The 19276-nt window shown below is 42.8% G+C and overlaps 1 protein-coding gene across 9 annotated transcripts in view; it reads right to left on the reverse strand.

Moving 5' to 3' along the window:
* The window catches only part of st3gal3b (ST3 beta-galactoside alpha-2,3-sialyltransferase 3b), a 44298-nt gene extending 27539 nt beyond the window's left edge, over positions 1 to 16759 (reverse strand). Inside the window, exons 1-5 of one of the 9 annotated variants that reach the window (XM_035635573.2) lie at positions 16615 to 16759; positions 15037 to 15103; positions 5881 to 6028; positions 1194 to 1256; positions 661 to 702 (exon numbers count right to left, since the gene is read on the reverse strand). In XM_035635573.2, the coding sequence (XP_035491466.1) occupies positions 661 to 702; positions 1194 to 1256; positions 5881 to 5989 (214 nt within the window). In that variant the 5' untranslated portion in view covers positions 5990 to 6028; positions 15037 to 15103; positions 16615 to 16759. Of the gene's footprint in view, positions 1 to 660; positions 703 to 1193; positions 1257 to 5880; positions 6031 to 6159; positions 6315 to 6610; positions 6752 to 9101; positions 9472 to 9589; positions 10230 to 14980; positions 15000 to 15036; positions 15230 to 16614 lie in introns of those variants that run through there. The other 8 variants (XM_035635574.2, XM_035635576.2, XM_047332229.1 and 5 more) reach the window with 8 other exon arrangements.
* Positions 16760 to 19276: the final 2517 nt, after the last annotated feature.

Genomic DNA, 19276 nt, shown 5'->3' on the forward strand with positions numbered 1-19276 from the left:
CTGCTGTGATAGCATTAGTATGGCTAAGTTTAACATGAGCATTAGGTGAAAGTAGGAATAGACGCAGCATTACTCCTGTGGTTGCGGCTCTTGTCTTCACAGAGAAGCTGCAGGAGAAAGATAAAGAAAAAAGGACAATGGGAATGGATGACGGCTGGTTAGGGAGGGATCCAAGCACTGCCCTGCTGGAGGATGGGGACTTTGCCTGAGCAGCCAAGATGAGAGTGTGTGTGTGTGTGTGTGTGTGTGTGCATTATGTCTCTGTTGAGAAGCATAAGGCAGCAAGAGGGCTGAATCAAGGAAAACAGCTTGGGAGAAATTAAAAGGGCTTAGGGTCCTACCAGTAAGACAAATGTTGGATTTTGGAACCTTACAGCATTATCGCACCAAAACCCCTGCAGACCGCTTCACTTGCCAACCATTTGTTACCGAGCTGAGACAACAGAGGGCAGTGGTGTATCACACTGCCGCTTCGTGAGGACGACGACTGAGCAGAAGTTCAACTCCTCACTAGTAGTCAAATTCAGTACTTGATGACTATATAGTAACTTCTTGAATTTACTTTGAAAGTAATTCAATTGAATAACTTAATAGAAATGTGGCAGCTGAAGTGTTGCAGGGTTTTATTAAAAAAGCTTCTGTAATTTTGTACAGATGTACCTGAGCCTACTATTCGTCCCACGCTGATGTCTGGTTCCACCTCTGAAACACAAAAGTGTCGGTTAGCATTGTTTGAGGTCTCAGTCTCAGCACTGGACTTGAAAATGAAGCCAACCGCAAATGACATTACAGAGTAAGAAGAGGAGGAGGAGAAGAAGAGGAGGAGGAGGTTAGTAGCTTTAATCCTAGTAGGTTGAATTTTAATGCTGCACCCCAGTCTTTATTCAAAGATGAAAAGCCCAATGAAGTGGAAAATTAACTGCAGAAGGCCCCCATTGTGATTTTGCAATAATTATGCAGGGATATTGAGTTACTCATTAGGACTGAATGAGTGACTGAGCACAAACATTTAAAAGAAAAAAAAAGAAAAAAAATGATGATAGGTAGGTGAAGGCGGAAAAATGGAAAGTTTTCATTGTTAAGTTAAGCAGGGATTCATATTCCGTAGGGAAAAAAACTCAACAGCCCAGTTGAAAATCACCAGTTCCACAATAGTCACCCAGTAAGCATAGGCAGAGTCTCATTGCCTCTACCTGTAATTCTTTTCACTTCAGCCCCTTTAGTCAGGACTACAGTTGTCTCTTCTGCATCACTGTCTGTAAACAAAAGGGGGTTAAGACACTGAAGTAAGATCGTCATCACTGAAGAACTCTGGAAGCAACCAAGTGTTCAGGATATGAATAAAATATATGTTTTCAACATCAGCTTCAGCAAAACGCAGACATTGGCTGTGCACAAAAACAGATGCATACAAGCAAAGGGCAAACAGAGACAAAAAGAAGCCAAAAGTACCAATGTACTCGAAGCCACGTTTATCATGCTCAGATTTTGGCACCTGCTGCACATTACCTTTCTACTTGCCACATTTAAACATTATAACTTTATTAAAAAGATAGAGGCGGAGGACCTTCAACCAACAAGAAACCCACAAGAGTAAAATTCATGTTTCTCTTGATCACAATAATCAGAGGACAGCTGCACTGTCACTTCCCAAATGCGGATGACTAAGTATGACAAAACCACCAGACCCTCGACAAAAAAGAAAAAGAGGACGAAAAGCTGCTCACGCCAAAAAAGACAGAAATGATTCTACAAATGCAATTTGCTGTAAAAAAAAAAGAAGAAAAAAAGTCCCCATCGCCGCCTCTCCATGTGAGGGCCTCTGACGGATCACATTTCCCAATTAGAAAACCTCAAAGTCTGTTGATTCTGTATAGGCGCATCACTACAGTTCGGAGGCAAGAGAAAGAAATGCACGATGTTGAAAGAGGCACTGAAAACTACAGGGGGAAGGAAGGGAATCCCATTTGGAAGGATTGTATATCCTGATAAGATTTTTGACAAAGTATAAAAAGAATTTTGAAATTCCTCTTACTCTGAGAATCGCTCTGTGCCAACTCATACTTTTGTCATCTTACAATGACATTTTTTACGAGGTACTTCAAGGTTTTGTAGTAGCTGACAGATGGAATCAAAATGGTTAGAAGTTTGCTCTCGCTGGCTACTGCAACAAGAGCAAAAAATTATTGCAGCTTGGGTGGTGACACATTTTTTTCTCAACCTGCAGGTGTTAATTTTGCATGTGATTCAGCACACTGGGTTGGTGTTGCTGTTTCTAGCATTAGAGCAAATTACAGGGGGCTAAGCTGTTGAGGAACTTTAAAAAGAACAAAATGGAATTTAGATATCTGTCCTGTTTCATTGTTGAGATTAAAGGTTTTCTCAATTAGATTAAATAGGAGTTTGGCAAAACTTTGTTAATCTGAACATTTACAATATTGGGCGTTTACCTCCCATGTTGTAAATGCCAAAAATATTTTCCATATACGACAACCTGTTATCTCAAGTGACTGAAATTCCATACTTCAGTCACGTGATAGTGAGTAACAAAATCCATGACCACTGAGTAGTGTGGTGCTGATGACCGCCATGAGATGTAGTTACAAGGCCAGAAAACTTAACCCTGTTCAAAATTTAAATTTTAAGCCATTACTTCAGCCTTTCACTCTCCAACAATTACAGCACAGTGTTGTACCTACTGGCATGTACTCTAATAATACATTTATAAAACTGATTCGATTGCATCTTATAAATGCTCTATGACTATTCTTGCCCTGCTGCACTGGGAATGAAATCATATGCGAAAAAGTTGTCTCACATGACCACAGATAAGCACTGTAATTGGATATATGGCCAATCAAACCGGATATATGGCCAATCAAACCCATTGTTTAAAAAGATGCTATAACGTTTGCTTCAGTAACAATAACAGTTCCTGACCTTGTCTGTGCAGGCACACATTGTTGCATTACCTGTACAGCAGCACTTACGGCCTATTTACTTATTTGAAAACAGTTTCATCATCAGCTATTTCATCATAGATGACCAGGCTTAAATGTGGTTTCAGAGTTGAATTATTGACTGAAAATAGAAGAGGCAGCTGACAGGCCCTTGTGTGTCAGCAACAGCAGATCTTAACCACATTAACTGAGAGCTTGACTGCAGCTACGACTGAATGAGTAGAACTTTGAGCAGGTATAAACATTGGGTGAACAAAAGAAGACTCTATTGTTGAAAGTACTATAGACTTACAAGAGTCTAACATTCACTCCAGCCGACAAAGGAATGACAATTGTCACATGAAACTGCTCTGATATTGACACTCCAGGGTAGCAAGGCAGCGTGGAGCGATTGAGTAACACAAATGTCCACAGGACACACTGCCTCTGGCCATTGGTTGAAAAAAGAAAACAAAAATCAACAAAAATGTATCAGTGTTCATCACTGATCTGATCAAAAACTTCCGACATTATTACTTTGGACTTTTTTTCATTTTTTTTTCTTCCGCAGAAAGTGGCTTTTGTCATCATTACATTTACAAGAGTTGCACTTCGCCAAGTCCCAACAGTTCCCCTAAATTCAATCATGAATAAATGCCTGATTACTTTTCATCAAGATCCATGCATTATTCCCTGGGTCAATGGTCAAAATGTAAAAAAAAAAAAAAATGAATAAAAATCATCTCACAATGTTTAAGAGAGTGCAAAAAAAAAAATCCTGGATCAGTGCAAAGATTTTATAGGTTCTTTGGCCCATGTCATGTCCCATTTTACCACCAAGTTTTGTGGAAATCTGTGCATTCAATTTTGCATAATCCTGCTGACAACAAACAATCTTTCAAACAGACCAGTCAACGTTTTTCTTGCTTTAAACTAATATGTGGCTAAAGGCAAAACATATGTACATACAGCCCATTTAAACAAGTCTGAAATCATTATAAAACTGGAGCTTAAGAAGAAGAGGACAGGGCAAAAACCCTGTAGATGTTGTGACCATCTGGTGGACTTTTACAAGCACCACACATATTTCTACAGGAGGCCATCAGGCCAGCTTATTAGGACAAGTGCTAGTTGAAAATAAAATGGTACAACATAAGTATAGGGATACTCATGAGGATGTATGTGATGAGCAGACTTTAAGGATCTATATGCTCCTTTTTTTTGGTTTCTAGCAATATAAATCAAGAATGAGTAATAAGAGATTATCCAGATTTGATCCTCTCAGCTGGAAACCATAGCTTAGCTGACCAGAGAGGAGGGCAGGAGAGACTGTCCACATGCTCATCTTTCCACTTTGACCCTCTTTAAGCCAAACATCTGGCACCACTGTACTGCAGAAAACAAATATTACTCACTGCAATCAAAGCTCCTCCTGTGTGCTGGGGAGAAAATACACCACATTCTTTTGGCTCTCTTCACATCAAAGGGCATCATGCAGTTATTAAAATAAACTGATTGAGTAGCATTCAAATCCGATAACAGCACAAGGTTGAAAGCATTTTACTGCCCGTCTTTAGAATTGTGAATAGTAATGCTGACTTTAGAGAAAATTGAACATTTTTGCAACAGAAAACCAGACCCGTTATCATAAACCTGCTGTGACGTGGACCACAGCCAAGGTCATTTGTCAATCAGGAGCTCTGTCAGTGATGGACACAAAAAGCGGACGTTTTTGGAAGAAAACTCTTTACTTTGGCAAACCCAGTGATGAGAGAAAGACAGTCCCAGACAGAATATTAACTATGTAATCCATGGTGTGTGTATAGTGACATTTGGAAAAACTTTTGTTAGGCAGTTTGCTACAGCCATCAAAAACTGGGAAGTGCAACAGGACGTCACACACTGAACGGCAGACCAAGATCAAGAATAACAACACAGACAGTTTGAAATGCTAAAGAGCCCGAGAGCCTACTACATGCCCACGAGACCACAGACAGGCGTGAGAGGGTTAGAATAATGGAGAGCATGGGTAGGACTTAAGTTTAGTGCATGGAGCAGCCGAAAATAAACAAATATAAGTTGAAATGGCTTATCACATACACGTAAAGCTTATGCCATTTTGGCTTAATAGCCTTTTTCTAACATTGTTGAATTGAAAGAATGGACTTGACGGGAATGCCTGCATTGCTCTTTCAAAATAAGACTGATTCACAATGCATTTTACCCGAGCTTTACACTTAAGACAGGGTATTGTTCCTCTTAGCTATAGCTCTCAGTCTGGTTCAGGGACATTCAAGTTTTGTGTGCCAAACACTGCCCCCTGAGAAATTTCATAGAAAATATAGAACGCACAAGCAAGAGTCTCACATTCTTAAAGAGAAATCTTCTAGCCCCCTCTGCTGGATTTTAACAGCTATTCAAGGGTCACACACACACACGCACGCACGCCATTTCCTCTTATCTACAAAAGCAGATGAGAGAATAAGTAGGATGTTGAAGACTGAGACGGAAAAAAACTTTCTGTCTCATCTGTTCAACAACCTAAATGGCTGCATCCGCTCATTTAGCAGCAATTCACTAACTAATCCTGAGTGTAAAAGAAAATCTTATTAGACTCTCCGCACAACATCCGGTGGTCTGGTGATAGGGAAAGAAAACTCATTTGATATCGGACACAGACTGGTTTCGCAACATCAACACACAGATTGATATCCTAAGAGTTCAGCAGAGAGACTATGAAATAAAATTTAAAAAACATAATACAAATAAAAGCATAGGCAACTGGCAGTCAGCACAGAGAAGCAGACAGCAAAACAGAGACATATGTCAGACTAGCACCATTCAAGCAGATAAAAATATGTCTACATTTTAAAAAGAGCTTTGACAGATGGACAATAAGGTGATGAATAAATGTTACAGTAAGATTGGATATGTCACTTACGAGGCTTCTGGCCCCATACGTGTAGATGTAGCTTCCCGGACGAGTAGTAAATAAAGCCCAGGACCAGCATGGGGCACAGGATGAACATCAGCTTGTGTGTGGGCTTCATGGTCTTCAGTCATTCACATGGCACCATCCAGGTCATCACCTGAAATAACAAGAGGAGAGGGGCATGTTGCAATTACACATCTGCAAAGAGAAATCCATCTGTAAACAGCACGAATACAAAACTAACAAAACGAATGATGCAATCTATAGCAGGAAGAGGGGGGGACTCACAAGAGTGGGAGAAGGTGGTGTGCGAGCCAAGTTACATTGCGACATGTTCATGCTTAGGTTAGAACGAGAGCAGCCAGTATATATTAGTGCTGTCAACACTAACGCGTCAATCTTTGTGTTAATTGTGAAATATTTAAAGCTACAGTCGGTAGGATTTGCAAAAATAACTTTTTTCAAATTTGCTGAAACTGTCACTATATCCTGGTAGTAATATGTGAGACAGATCATCTGTGACAGAATCTGGGTCATTAGCTCCTCCTACTGCCTTTAATGCCATTTGCAAGAATCCACCGTGCCCGAAAAACACACCAATCACAGCTAGGGGGCGTCTCTCCGCTCTGTAATAATATTTTTAATATTTACAAGGTAAATATTAAAATAGAACTTTGAAATAAATAAATGGGATGAAAAAAAATATTATTGCACAGCAATCAATCCTATTGCGGCTGACCTGTGTGACGATGTGTGCTGCCAACCGCTTGCCATTAGCCATCCTGGCTAAAGATGGATACAGACAGCAAAGGAGTTTAAAGTACGTTTTATCACGAAAACACGCCAGAAGTACCACGGGGACATATGTGATACAGATGCAAACAGAAACTTTCACGGTGGACGTCAAACAGAAATGTGATGTATATATTGCAGGATACTCTTGTGTTGAACGAAACAGGAAGTAGTTTGAGCGGACGCTCTCTGTGTGTTATGCTGACGGAGAGGAATAACTTAATAACCACATTGAATTCAGCTTGAGATGACGCTCATCGTCTGTTGCAGTAAAATGCACAACATGACAAAAACAAGCCTATAGTGCTTATAGACTGCGTGATTTTAATCAGAAATGTTATTTAAATACTTCCTTTGTGTTGATTCTACATTAATTCCATCATTTTACATTTAAATATCCGTTCTTACAAACTTCAGTCTTAAGAATAAAAAAAATTGTGCAATTAATTAGGTTTTTTAATCGATTGACAGCACTGGTATATATCTTATATGTCTAAAAGTTAAGCATGTTACTGTCACTTTGAGGGGAGCAGCTGTCCTGGACATCAAAGTGCCTTTAAAGTCTGTTAGCATCACTTGGTGGTTGACCAGTTGGCACAGTTGAGATTCCGATACCAACGCAACATTGTTTTCTTACCATAGTATACCTAACTGTACGAGGAATACTTGGCTTTGGATACATATGTACGGTTTCACAAACTGCGGAATAAACCCTTTCGTTTTATCCTTCACACCGGAATACTGTGAAGCTTTTACCGACTACGATTGGTGTACACGTGTCCATCCGAGGTTCTAGATAAAAAGGATGATTAATAGATGTAGGTAGGAGAAGATGATGACGGGGGTCAAAATGAGGGATGGACTGCAGTCTTAGTAAGATTGTCATTGATCCGACTCTTTTGACTCGTGGTTGAATTTCAAATCTCCATCTCTCGGCTACATCCTGTCGCCTTGAGGAATAACTTGTGTCTGGAGAATAGCCTCCAAATACAATTGAAAATTGCAAGAAGATAAAAAAAAAACATCAAAAAACATTTTTGAGAGGAAACTTGATACATCTCTTAAGCCGGAGGAGCAGAGATAACAAATTTGAGTTGGGGCCATTTTGGTCAGACAGCGCATATCACACCAACGGTGTGAAGATAACTACTGCACACACATCAGTTGTAAAACTCTGTTAAATTGTCTCTTAAAGGTTCTCACTAGTATACAGGAAACCACACCCTCCCTGAAACAGAGGACATGGCATGGTGACACGATAGCATTTGAAACCCCTGCACATATTTTTTTTTTTTATATTAGCCTGATCCACAGCTTTATCAACGGGCCCTGTTGAGGCACAGCATGATGTGTAAAATGTCTCAATCGAAAGAGTCTCAGGTTCCATTTGGGGCATCTTTGTTTCCCCCCCGACGACTGCCAGGGGCCAGTGCACGTGCAGGTGTCTGAGCAGAGCCCAGCTCAGATAAGACCTCCGCAAACCCACGCACATTCAAATAGCTAAGCAGGATTGGCCCTCTCACACAAACTACAACTTGTTGATCCTCTTTAACATGTAGAATGTTAACACTCTAAAAGGTTCACCTTTATATCAACAAGAAGATATGTCAACAATATAATAATATAATATAATAATATAGTATATAGTACAGTGTTTCCCCTAGGTTTACTGGTTTGGGGGTGGGGTTCCACAATCTGATATACATGAATGAGGAATAAGGTGTTTAAGGGAATCGACCTTAAATGACTTCTGCTTGGCATTATATGTAAAATACAAAAAAAATAAAATGATTTGACTGTTCAGGGGGGCGGGGGCTCCCGTTGGAGCTCCCCCAGTTCAATGGTAGGGGAAACACTGTTAGTATCATCACCATGCACTGTGTTGTACAATGTCAGTACTGTACACAGACGTGCAGATCATCCACCAGTGCAACTCCTGTGAGTCCCGTTGTCACTGTGAAACAGGAAACGGTCCATTTTCACAACCAACTGGGAAATATATCATCTGTCTACGGCCATAACACGAGAGGACGACGCGAGGCCATTTTGCAGCAGAAACACGTTCGACTCGACGCAGAGCTCGCCACGTCGAGGAGGTGTGAAGACAGAGCCGACGACCCGCAGCGGGCAGCGACCGTCGTCACCTCGCGTCGCACCGGTCACTCGGGTCTCGTGCCCCCGGCGCGAAAACAGCCGTGTGCTTCGGGCCGAGTCGGAGGGTTCAGGTGTTTGTTTGTTTTTTACCCCCGGTGCTCGGCGGAGTTTACCGAACTGTGCTGCGTTCAAAGTCGTCGAGCTGCACAAAACAAACATAACGGAACTGTGCGGTGCTGCGGCTCGACGCCATGTCCCAGTGTGCCCCCCCCCCCCCCCCCCACACACACACACACACACACACAATGGCTACTCAGAGACAAACCTGAGGGCTCGCATCTCACCTCAAACGCCGCTTATACTCTCAACTCCCACCGCCCGCCCCGGTGGACGGTTGTCCGGGCTGACATTTGAAGAAAAAAAAATGAAAGGGGCCGACGAAGTGAGTGAGCACCGTGGGCGGGCACTAGCAACGGCGACGAGCGGCCAGCCGTTGACGTTAGCTCGGGGTTAGCCACGAGCTATGCTAACACCGCTACGTTGGCAGAGCGGGGAGCTCGCCTCGGTCCCCGGTCGGCAGGCCCCGCGGCACCGGGGCGACGCGCCGCGCTGGTCGGGACACGCTGCGCGACGTGTGTCCGAGCGTGTCCACACACGTAGAGTCAACGCCGGCGTGTAACCACAGCGAGGTGTCACGAGATAACGGCCCCGAGCCCCCCGACGGACCCGGTTGGTCCAAAAAACAAACACCAGAACGAGCCACCAGTTCACCCGCGACTCCACCGCGGAGCGGCGGCGTCTCGTTGTCGCTGGGATCGATTGCGGACGTTACCTTTCTCTTTTTCTTTTTGATCTCCCCCCTCCGAGTCCTCGGGCCAGAGACACAACCAGCCTCGGTTCAAACCGTGGATCGGTCGACGAGACCACCGCGTTGCCCCCGCTCCGCTCCCCAGGCCATCTCGAGGGGGGAAGCACCCCGTGGAAGTGGCCCCTCGGCCCAGCGATCACGCGGCGACCAGCCGGGGCCGACGGCGCGTTGCTCACCAGCCGCTGCGGCTCGCATCGAGGGCGGCAGAAGGAAAGAGCAGCGGCTCCATCGACACCGCCGCCTCCGCCGTCACCTTCATCACCATCAGCGGCAGTTCACTGGTCTTCGGCGGCACAGTTTCCCACCGGCGGTCACATGAGATGTGTCGGCAAATAACGAGGCCCCCTCCTGTTTTAGCAGAGCCAAAATGAATGCATCCTCTATATCCCCCCCCCTCGTCTGGTCCCTCACGTGGTGTTCCTCCTCTCGTCAGCTGTTAACATCCCTTCCTTTGTAACTGGGTTCGCTTTTAGATCAGAGCCAACAGACACGTCACCCCCTCTCCCCATCACCCATCCAGCTGTAAAGCACGACCAGAGATGGGGTAATGTACAGGGCTTGTTGAACTACATGCATCCATACTGAAGTGCTGGGCCAGCACTGTTTTGTTTTGGGGGGTGTTTTATTTATTTTTTTGGGGGGGGGGGGGGGCATGTTCTCCACACCACAGTCATGGTTGAATGTGCTGGAATCCAAAGACCCAAGGGGTTACTAGTGCTGTAAACGTAGCGTTATCGTCCGATTATTCTATATTGAGGCCCCTTCTGATTGGAGCACTGTGGCAGCGGGGCTTCCATGCAGACAGGCCTTCCTGCCGAGTGCAGACACTGGTATCCCACGGTCAATATTTGAGTAAATCAATATCTGACAGACCTTCAGTGGTGTTGACAGTGTGTGTTCCTGACATGTTTCTAGTTATCCTAAAGTAAAGTATCATCGCTTCCCATTTCCTCTGTGATTCAGTCTGACAAGATGATACTGTTCAAACTACGATGGCTCTGAACATTCCTCCCATTCACTTCCATTATTAATTATGTTGGAAAAACCTGACTTTAGAACTCTCGTCCCTTTTTTTTCAGACTCTTTGACTGTTATCCTTTTGGGAAAACTATGAATAATTGTTTCTTTTACTATAAACCACAGTCTCCCATCACTAATATCCATATAAGGGGGAATAAGGCAACGTGTGTGTAGTCTTCTGCACATGAACTACCGGCTGCCAACTCATGTTCCTGATCACACATGTACAGTCAAGCTCGGATCCAGGTGTCTCTGCCTGTGTAATTCTCTTCTGAATACCAGGTGTCAAAAAGCTGTAAGCACCAAAATGAAGAGCAGCGCAAGGAGAAAGAGATTCACTCGCTGATGATCCCAAAAAAAATTTAACCGACACCCTGTTTACCCAGCACCCACCAAGAGCAGATAATCTGATTCAAACAGGTGTAAACTTGCACTCTTCTCTACCAAGATGCTTGATAAACATTTTCCCCGCAGACCTTGTGTGTCACACAATAGCGAGTGGGCTTTTACCCTATCATGTGTCATGGCGGGCTGGTACATGGCAGCGGATCCATAGTGCTGTTCCTCAAACCTGCTTGGGTTACTGTTAATTCAGTTTTCCTCTCTGAATGTGCATCTTATTTGTGCCCTGACAAAGTCTCATATCCCAGTTGTTGGGCTGAGAGCCAAGGTAGGGGGGGTAGCATTCTGTTTTTGCCCTGCAAAGAGTGTGGCAGAGCATACCGATCTATTAATATTGAATCATGCAGGAAATACAACCTGCTCACCCACTGTTTTCCATCTGGGCCCAAGAGATTATCAGAGGAGTTGCAAGAATAAAGATATACAGAGAGGAAAACACACACGTGCATGTGTGAGGCAAGTGAGACTCTCTGTGAGTTGGCAGCGCTTCTTGGCCTTTGGCACACAGATCCTTTGTTTACGTCGCATTTACAAGGGGCAGTGATCGGTGGCCAGAGTAAAACAATGCAAGGAGCTGGAATGTTCCACTCTCTTACCATGTCTGGGAAACGCACCCTTATTTATTGGTATGCCAGCAGGCAGCCATGTTCCTGAAGGGGAAAGGACTGTTTGTTTTATACGTCCACATATTGTCACGCACTTGCCTCACTGTGCATCCTACATCTAAACGGCATACGGCCACATCCAAATTGATTTGATTCTTCAGGCCTTTGAAATGTGACACAGTCATTCTACTATGTGGTTTTCCTGTTTTTGCTCTGTCAGGCCCCGTTGCGACAATTGACAGGAACGGGCAGGGGGTGTCAAGTAACAGATTAGAGTAGTCTTGAGTGAGAGTTCTGCCATGATAACAGAATCAAATGCTTCACGAAAGTGAAATCCTTCAGCCAGTGCGTACTGCGGAATAAGTGCCACTAGCAGCGATAACATCGCGTCCATCACTGGAATTAATATTTGATCTTTTTTGAGTGTAGTCACAGTTTCCACTGTGCACAAGCTCCCATTTTAAGCCTGTACTCCAGGAGCTTAAAGGTACCACGGATCCGTGGGTGATGGAAACAGTGAAATCATGTTTAGGGAAATGTAATGCCTTCCCTGTATCCTGGTATCAATTGAGGCTTTTCTTGAATCCAGTTACTAGTAATGCAGGTGGAAGGCAATTTCTATCCGTCAGGCTTATTAATAAATAATAATACTGCAGAGTTTACATGTAAGTGATACTATTGGGAGGCAACAGCTGTGCAGACGCTCATCCCCAAGAAGAAGCTCACCAGAGATTGTGATGCTTATGATAAAGTCTGTGCTTAATTTAACCTCTAACCCCGACGGTCCTCAGTAATGAATCCCTCTTCAAAGGACTTTAATCTGGGCTCACATTTGTTCCCCCTCTGTGGCAAGCTCCAGTAGATCCTTCACCGCAGTTTTAAATAAAATAAATAAATATGGTTAGCCATACCATTAACAGTGTAATTTTTAATAATAATTAACACCATTTTGAACGTATACTCACTACTCTGATCAAACCCCAACGCGGGTAGAGCCAAACTTTTACCGCGGTGTGGGAGCTGAGATCCGTTGGTTTTCCTCGGATGGACTCGTGTACACTGATTGTATTAGAAAAAAATAATTCAACATTTCAGTTTTTGCAAAAAACAAACGCATGTCAATTGGTGAGCTATTAAAGTGCTGCTATGGAGTTTAGTTTTTGAAGCTGTGGTGTCTGTTGATGTGCCACATGATGGACCTCATCCTTTCTGTTTATCTGTTCCATAGTTCCTCCGTTTTCTCTCATTCAGTGAAGAGAAACGCCGAACAATGGAGGGCCAGGGGGATTTACGGCAATGTCTACTTGTTAATACATTTCGGCGGATTCACATTTCAACACCAGCAACAAATGATAAAAGACCAACTTCAAAACTAAATATAGCTCCTAATTCAGAGGAGGGCCGGTGGAAAGTCTGCCTCCTCAGTGAACCACTATCCGTGAATGCCAAGGTCATGGATTCATCCTTGGCCCACAAATAATTCCTGTAATTGTTTTGGGCCTCTATCCGTGCAACTGCAGATACTGTATCTCAAGAGATAGACTGTGTGGGAAAGAACATGTCCACCTAAACAGAGAAGAAAATATTACCACGAAAAAATTAAAATTTGCACAATATAATGTTCGTCATTTAGGTTTTAGAAAAGGTCCCATCCAATCCCATTTTGAGCATACGTGGCAGTGCAAGACTCTACCTGTGTGTTATCTCAGTTGTGTCGTCTGCAAACATTTGTTAACCAGTGACACGATGGGTTGCAAAATCTATATGATGTGTTACCCTTTAACTTTACACCGGGCTATTCTAACATATCAAGGGAGGAACCAACCGCTTCCATGACTGTCCAGTAATTTCTCAACATGTCCGGGAATCAGGAGTAAACTGTAATGGAAAAACGAAGATATAATACAAGACATTCGGAACGACCTTTGTTCTAGACGGGAGCAAGGAAAACGGCAAGCTTGTTTTAAATCAGCTCATAGTTAAAAAGATATTTTGTGGAATTTGGATCCTTTGTACAATCGCAAGCATATTTATCCAAAACAACAGTTTTTTGTGAAAATGGAAAGACATATTTGTTACTAATTCTACATTAGTATTCTAGATACAGCAAGTCAGTAAAATGCTCAATATGTGTACTGAGCAAACAGTGAACTGAGCATTTGAGGTACTTGGTTATTCATTTATGCAAAGATTGAACAGTTCTTCAATCCAAGCTACTGAAGGTGAAAATCAAACTCTTCATCCTTCTCAATCTTTCACAAAGCATCAGAGTTGAGGTTTGCAGTAAAAGTATATCGAGAAATAGCATGCAGATTATTATGATATGCAAAATGCTAAATATTTTACCTCCCACTACCATATCTCCACTACTCACAACAACAAACAGAAGGTAAAACATTTGGGTTATGCAGGCCGAATTTCGACCACAGGAGGTTTCCAAGTCAAATAAAAATCACTGAATGGAAACCTCCCTCAAACATCCTCTCTTCCTGAAAACACCGTGATCTTGAAAATTGTAATCTTTATCACTTTAAGGATCGCATGCTCGCATGCACAAGATTGCTCTGATGAATATGGGCTTGATCCATCATGTGATATCTCGGGGCCAAAGTGGAGCCTCGAGGAAACCTATGGGCTTAGGTTGCTGAAGGCTGCTACTTAGTGAAGTGGCAGCACGGATAGAGAGAGCTGGATGTGACCTCAATAAAAAATTGCTTCCGAGTAAATGTGTGAAAGGGTTAATCTATGACTATGTATGGCTTGCACAAAACTAGTCACCTCTTAATGTGTTAATCTACTCATCAACTTGTGCTTTCACACCCTCACGCCTAGACTTTCTGTCTCTGCCAAACGCACACACAGAAACATTTCTTTCCCCACACTCTTGTGTGCGTACACGCACATACTGGGCGTTTGAGGTCGCCACTCAGTGCTGCTGTGTGCTGCAGGAGATCAGAAAAGCAGCTGCAGAAATGCTGCAAAACTTGGGGGGGTTTGCAAATAGGAGGAAGTGGAACAGCAGCAAAGAGATTGTAGCAAGTGTCGTGCACACACTGCGTAAGAAAGACAAGCGGTTCGCCTTTAAATGTCGTTTTTCTACGTCACGAGCCGTTCAACATACATTCTACCAGATTTCTCATTTCAGTAGGAAATTAATATCACATGTGCCAGTCTTTTTGGCAATGCAATCTTGTGTACAGCATTGTGCCTCGGAAATGAATTACTTGTCTGATTCACTTTAGGCTGCACAGAAGATTCTCCTGCCTTTGTTAGTGAGGCAAAATGAGAAAACATTTCAATTATGAAAGACATTTTTTATGTAATTTACCTTGTTGTTTATCTTTGATCAGAATCCCCCGTCAGTGAATTCATACGTTTACTCACCGAGGTTGATCCGTGACATGGGGTCCCGTAGTCCTGAATCACGCACAGCTGTCAACACCGTGTGCCCCTGTGAGCAGACAAGTGGCTTATGTATGACCTTCGTGAGTGGTTTGAGGTATAAAAGTCCACTTTCTCTGACATAATGATTAATGTGAGTGCAAGCAGTTTTGACAAGCAAAGAGACCAGATCCAAATCCTGAAAGATTCAATAATATGAACTTGGATTTGAGATTCACATTCACATTCACATTCACCAGGGGAAGCAGAAAGAGAAACAGATAAAGGGAATGCAAATTATACAGGAAACTACTGCACAAAGTTGCCAGTTCTTAGTAAAACATCAGTGGGTGAAACCAACCGAATACCATAAAGACTTTGCAGTCTGTTTACTGTACCACAGCGATGGCATGTTTCATGACAGACCTTGCTTTGAAAACCTGTGACAGTGTTGTAGTATCAGATCAAAAAACTCTATTGCGTCAGCATTTATGTGGTAAGAGTTTTGATCTGATCGTGCATCAATATTAAGAAATAGTGGCACAAAGACAAGTCTCTTCACACAGCAGTTGCAACCCCCAGTACGAGCTCATGTGTTGGCATCCCATTCATTTGAAAGGATTAGATTTTGCATTCAACCTCTACAAATGTTTGAAATAATTCTGCATGAGATTTAAACTGGTGAATGTGTAGAAAAGATTTTGTATGTACCAACATATTGCACTGGAAAAGAAATTAGACTGTGTGAATAAAATCTGTGAATAAATAAGGAGTGATGAGGTTTCACAAAGACACTGTGACCAATTTTGACAATTATGACCCCGTTTCCACTCCTGAATTTGATTGGACAATGACAATCCAATCACAAACGCTCCTTTCTTAAATACCGTAAACTTGTTAGTAGATTATGCAAACTCATAGCCTCAGAAAATAGGTAACGTCAATTTAAGATGGTGAAACAAATATAATACATTGTGTGTCTTTGACAGTATAAGCCCTTCATTTATTTTAGTTCAGTCAGCTTCAATAAAGTGGACAAGGAGTCAATAAGGATACGGCGCATGGATGTTATATGCTGAACTGTGCATATAGGAAAGTGAGACCTGTGTAAGTCTTTTTTTAAAGTTCTCTTCTAAGGTTAGGCCTCTAGCTGAAGGATGATTTCACAAGGGACCACATTATTTCATTAGTTCATCGGGCGCCCTATACTCAAACATGCCAGGGTTAGGGTTAGGGCACATGACTAACTATATGCTTTTTCTTTGACAAGAGCAAATTTAAACTCCAAGAAACATTTGAGAAACAACGTGAGGAATAGTTACAATAACGACCATGTACCAAAAAACATCTCGGATGATTCAGAACACAATTCTAACACATTTTCCCCAGAGCACGCTGGGAAAGTCAGCTCAGAAACTGAAATATTAAGTGCATGTTACATTAAACAACAGTGCAACCTATTGTGCAAGTGAGTAAAATGATACAAATAAAAAAAAATAGTATAAATTAAGTTAAAGCACTACTTGCATTTACAGTTTGCATTGAGGAAACAAGCTCAGTTAACTACTGGTGAGCACCGACCTCTTCAGATGGAGCAGCACAAGGAAACCTGAGCTGTGTCACTTGACGACCATGTGAAACTCCCCGCGAGCACACTGAATGACCTGAGGGAGCCACAGCTGCCGGGTCACTGGCCAGGACTGAGGGATGGTGGAAGAATGTTGTTATGGCGGCGTGCTGAGAAATAGTGAGGAGAAACAATATCACGTGAGCCAGTTAGTTGCATGTTCCGGTCACGTCTGCATGGAATGAGGGACGGCTGATGGTCCCCTGTGTGAGGTCGCCACTACAGGAGACACCTCTCATGTCCTTTGATCCACTGTTCTCATCACCAGAACTATTTCTTGTAGCCGCTTCAAACCTGACAAAGACCCAAGGAAATGCATAATCACTTCAGATTAAAACATTTCTTTCACAAATTAGTCATTAAAGGGAGCTTGCATTTCTCTTAGCAAATACAGCTCAGAAAAAGTTAAAAAAAAAACAAACCGCTTTCTGTATATTTTCATTTCTCCCCCTCCTGTTATCTTTCTGTAGCAACATGATTCATTTTATTACGCTAAATGGGAGGGAGCCCAACTGAACGGGCTCTGTCAAGGAGACAATTGGCGTGAATCCACATGACAATGGTGTGGTCGGTCATGCTACGCCCTTTGCTTTTACTCCCCACCTTTAATGATCACCTTGTTCTCTGTGATGATCCACTTCAGTGCATAGATGAGTCCTTAACAACACAGTTCAACATCCACTGCTGATAAAAAAAAATAGAATAATAGAACAGAAAATCAAGACAGAAGAGTATCTCAGCACTCAGCCATGGATTTCTGTATTTTTTTTATTTTTTATATCCCAAATATGAAACCAATGACTTTCTAAACTAAAAACATGCCCATTATAAAAAAAGAAAAAAGCCTGTAAACTGGGACTGAAAATCATTGCACTTTTCACAATGCTGATTCAAGACGGAAAGTTCTGACTGCGATGACCAAATGTGAGGAAACAAAGACAATGGCGCGTCTGTATATTGTTCCTTCATCGGTCATGTTACTTTTTATAGAATTTACAACTTTTAACTCGTAACCACTGACTTCCCCCACACTTGGCAGGGGCTCAGGGGGGGCGAAACAAAGCAGCTTCAGCTGGCACATCAGTCAGCAGAGGCAACCAGAGCCAGGATTGGCTGTAGGGCAGATGTTATGGTCCTGTGCAGATGTGAAACGTGGGAGGGAACGGACACATATCCAGCAGTGGAGCGCAGACAAGGCGTCTGCTGCAAGTGGTTCACTGACGGCCTTTGTTGATTTTGGTGTGAAGGAGCTGTACCCACCCAGCACCGTCTTTCCACACGTGGGTTTCTGCTTTCCTGTCATTTGTCTGTCTAGTGACGAGTCCTTTTCTCTAACCTCTTCTCTAATTTAGTCAGTGCCCGACTCAGATTTATTTCAGCGCACAAATTGTAGAGATAGCACATATGATGATCAAATCCAGTTCAACAAAAGGAAATCATAGGTGACATTGTATGGAAGCCCATTTCTGCCAGGAAAAGATTAAAAAAGATAAAAATTGTGCATAGGTAAATATGATGCTAATGACTAATATATGTCTGAAATTGCAATCAACAGTTCACTATGATGCTTAGCTCAAGAGCGAATTCAGGTCTGCACCAATCTTCTGTCACTCAGTCCCATGGGTCTGCGTCTTCAACAACCTCTCGGAGACTCATGTCTTCCAGGAGCCCCTCCTCAAACACCCCACGCCTCACTATCATGTACTGTCCCCTTTTTTTCAGATTGAAATGCGTAAAACTACTGAATGTCCACGCAGGGAAGAAGTAAAGGAGTGATGCTGTCTGGCTCGACAGACAAACTGCAGTTGTTTTCAGACATGAACTGGGGAAAATGAGTTTGCCATTCACATATTCACATATAAAGAACGCAGCAGGAAACAGTCCAGGTCAGATGTGTTCACAACAGCAGGAAAAATGTTCCTGAACATTCGGGCGAGGCGTGGCACCCAGGTAGAGCGCCCACTCATCTTCTCACATGGGCTCACTCAGACATTTTCTCGGAAACTCTAAAAAGGGGCTGGCAGGAAAGGTTCTGACATACAGAAAGTATAGATGCCACAAAGACTTAGGTAAGCTTTCTCTTCCCCAGGTGAGAAAAAACTCCCACCAAATTGCTACAGAATATCTGAAAGAATATCAATATCAATATCAATACAAAGGAATCTGAAATTAAGCTTTTAAACCAAGATATATCCTGCCACAGCAGCAAACAATGATCACAACCAAAATAAACACCTGCTCTGAAATGCCAGAGGCTTAGATGAAGGAAGAGTGAGGGCTAAATTCAAGTTTGAGAGTTACGCTGGCAGGATGGCGGTAACCACTTCTCACAACCAGCCCACAAGAGAATGACCACATTCTACCAGTCTACACACGGTGGTCGAAAAATTGAAGCCGAATTTAAGGGTTTCATTGACGTCAGAGAGCTGCAATGGCGCACTCGGGGCATTCCCTCTGAAGCTGACGTCGTCTGAGAGTTCCCCAGAGGCATTTCATCGAAGCAAACAAGTGACGACCGCAACTCGATTCCTTTCAACAAACTTTCAGAGAAATGTCAACCTCCCCTGGTCAGAATAAAGAAACAATGTCTATCTACAAAATTAACCCCCCGAATTG

The sequence above is a fragment of the Scophthalmus maximus genome, chromosome 5 (genome assembly GCF_022379125.1).
Source record: "Scophthalmus maximus strain ysfricsl-2021 chromosome 5, ASM2237912v1, whole genome shotgun sequence".
In the NCBI taxonomy this organism is placed as follows: Eukaryota; Metazoa; Chordata; class Actinopteri; order Pleuronectiformes; family Scophthalmidae; genus Scophthalmus; species Scophthalmus maximus.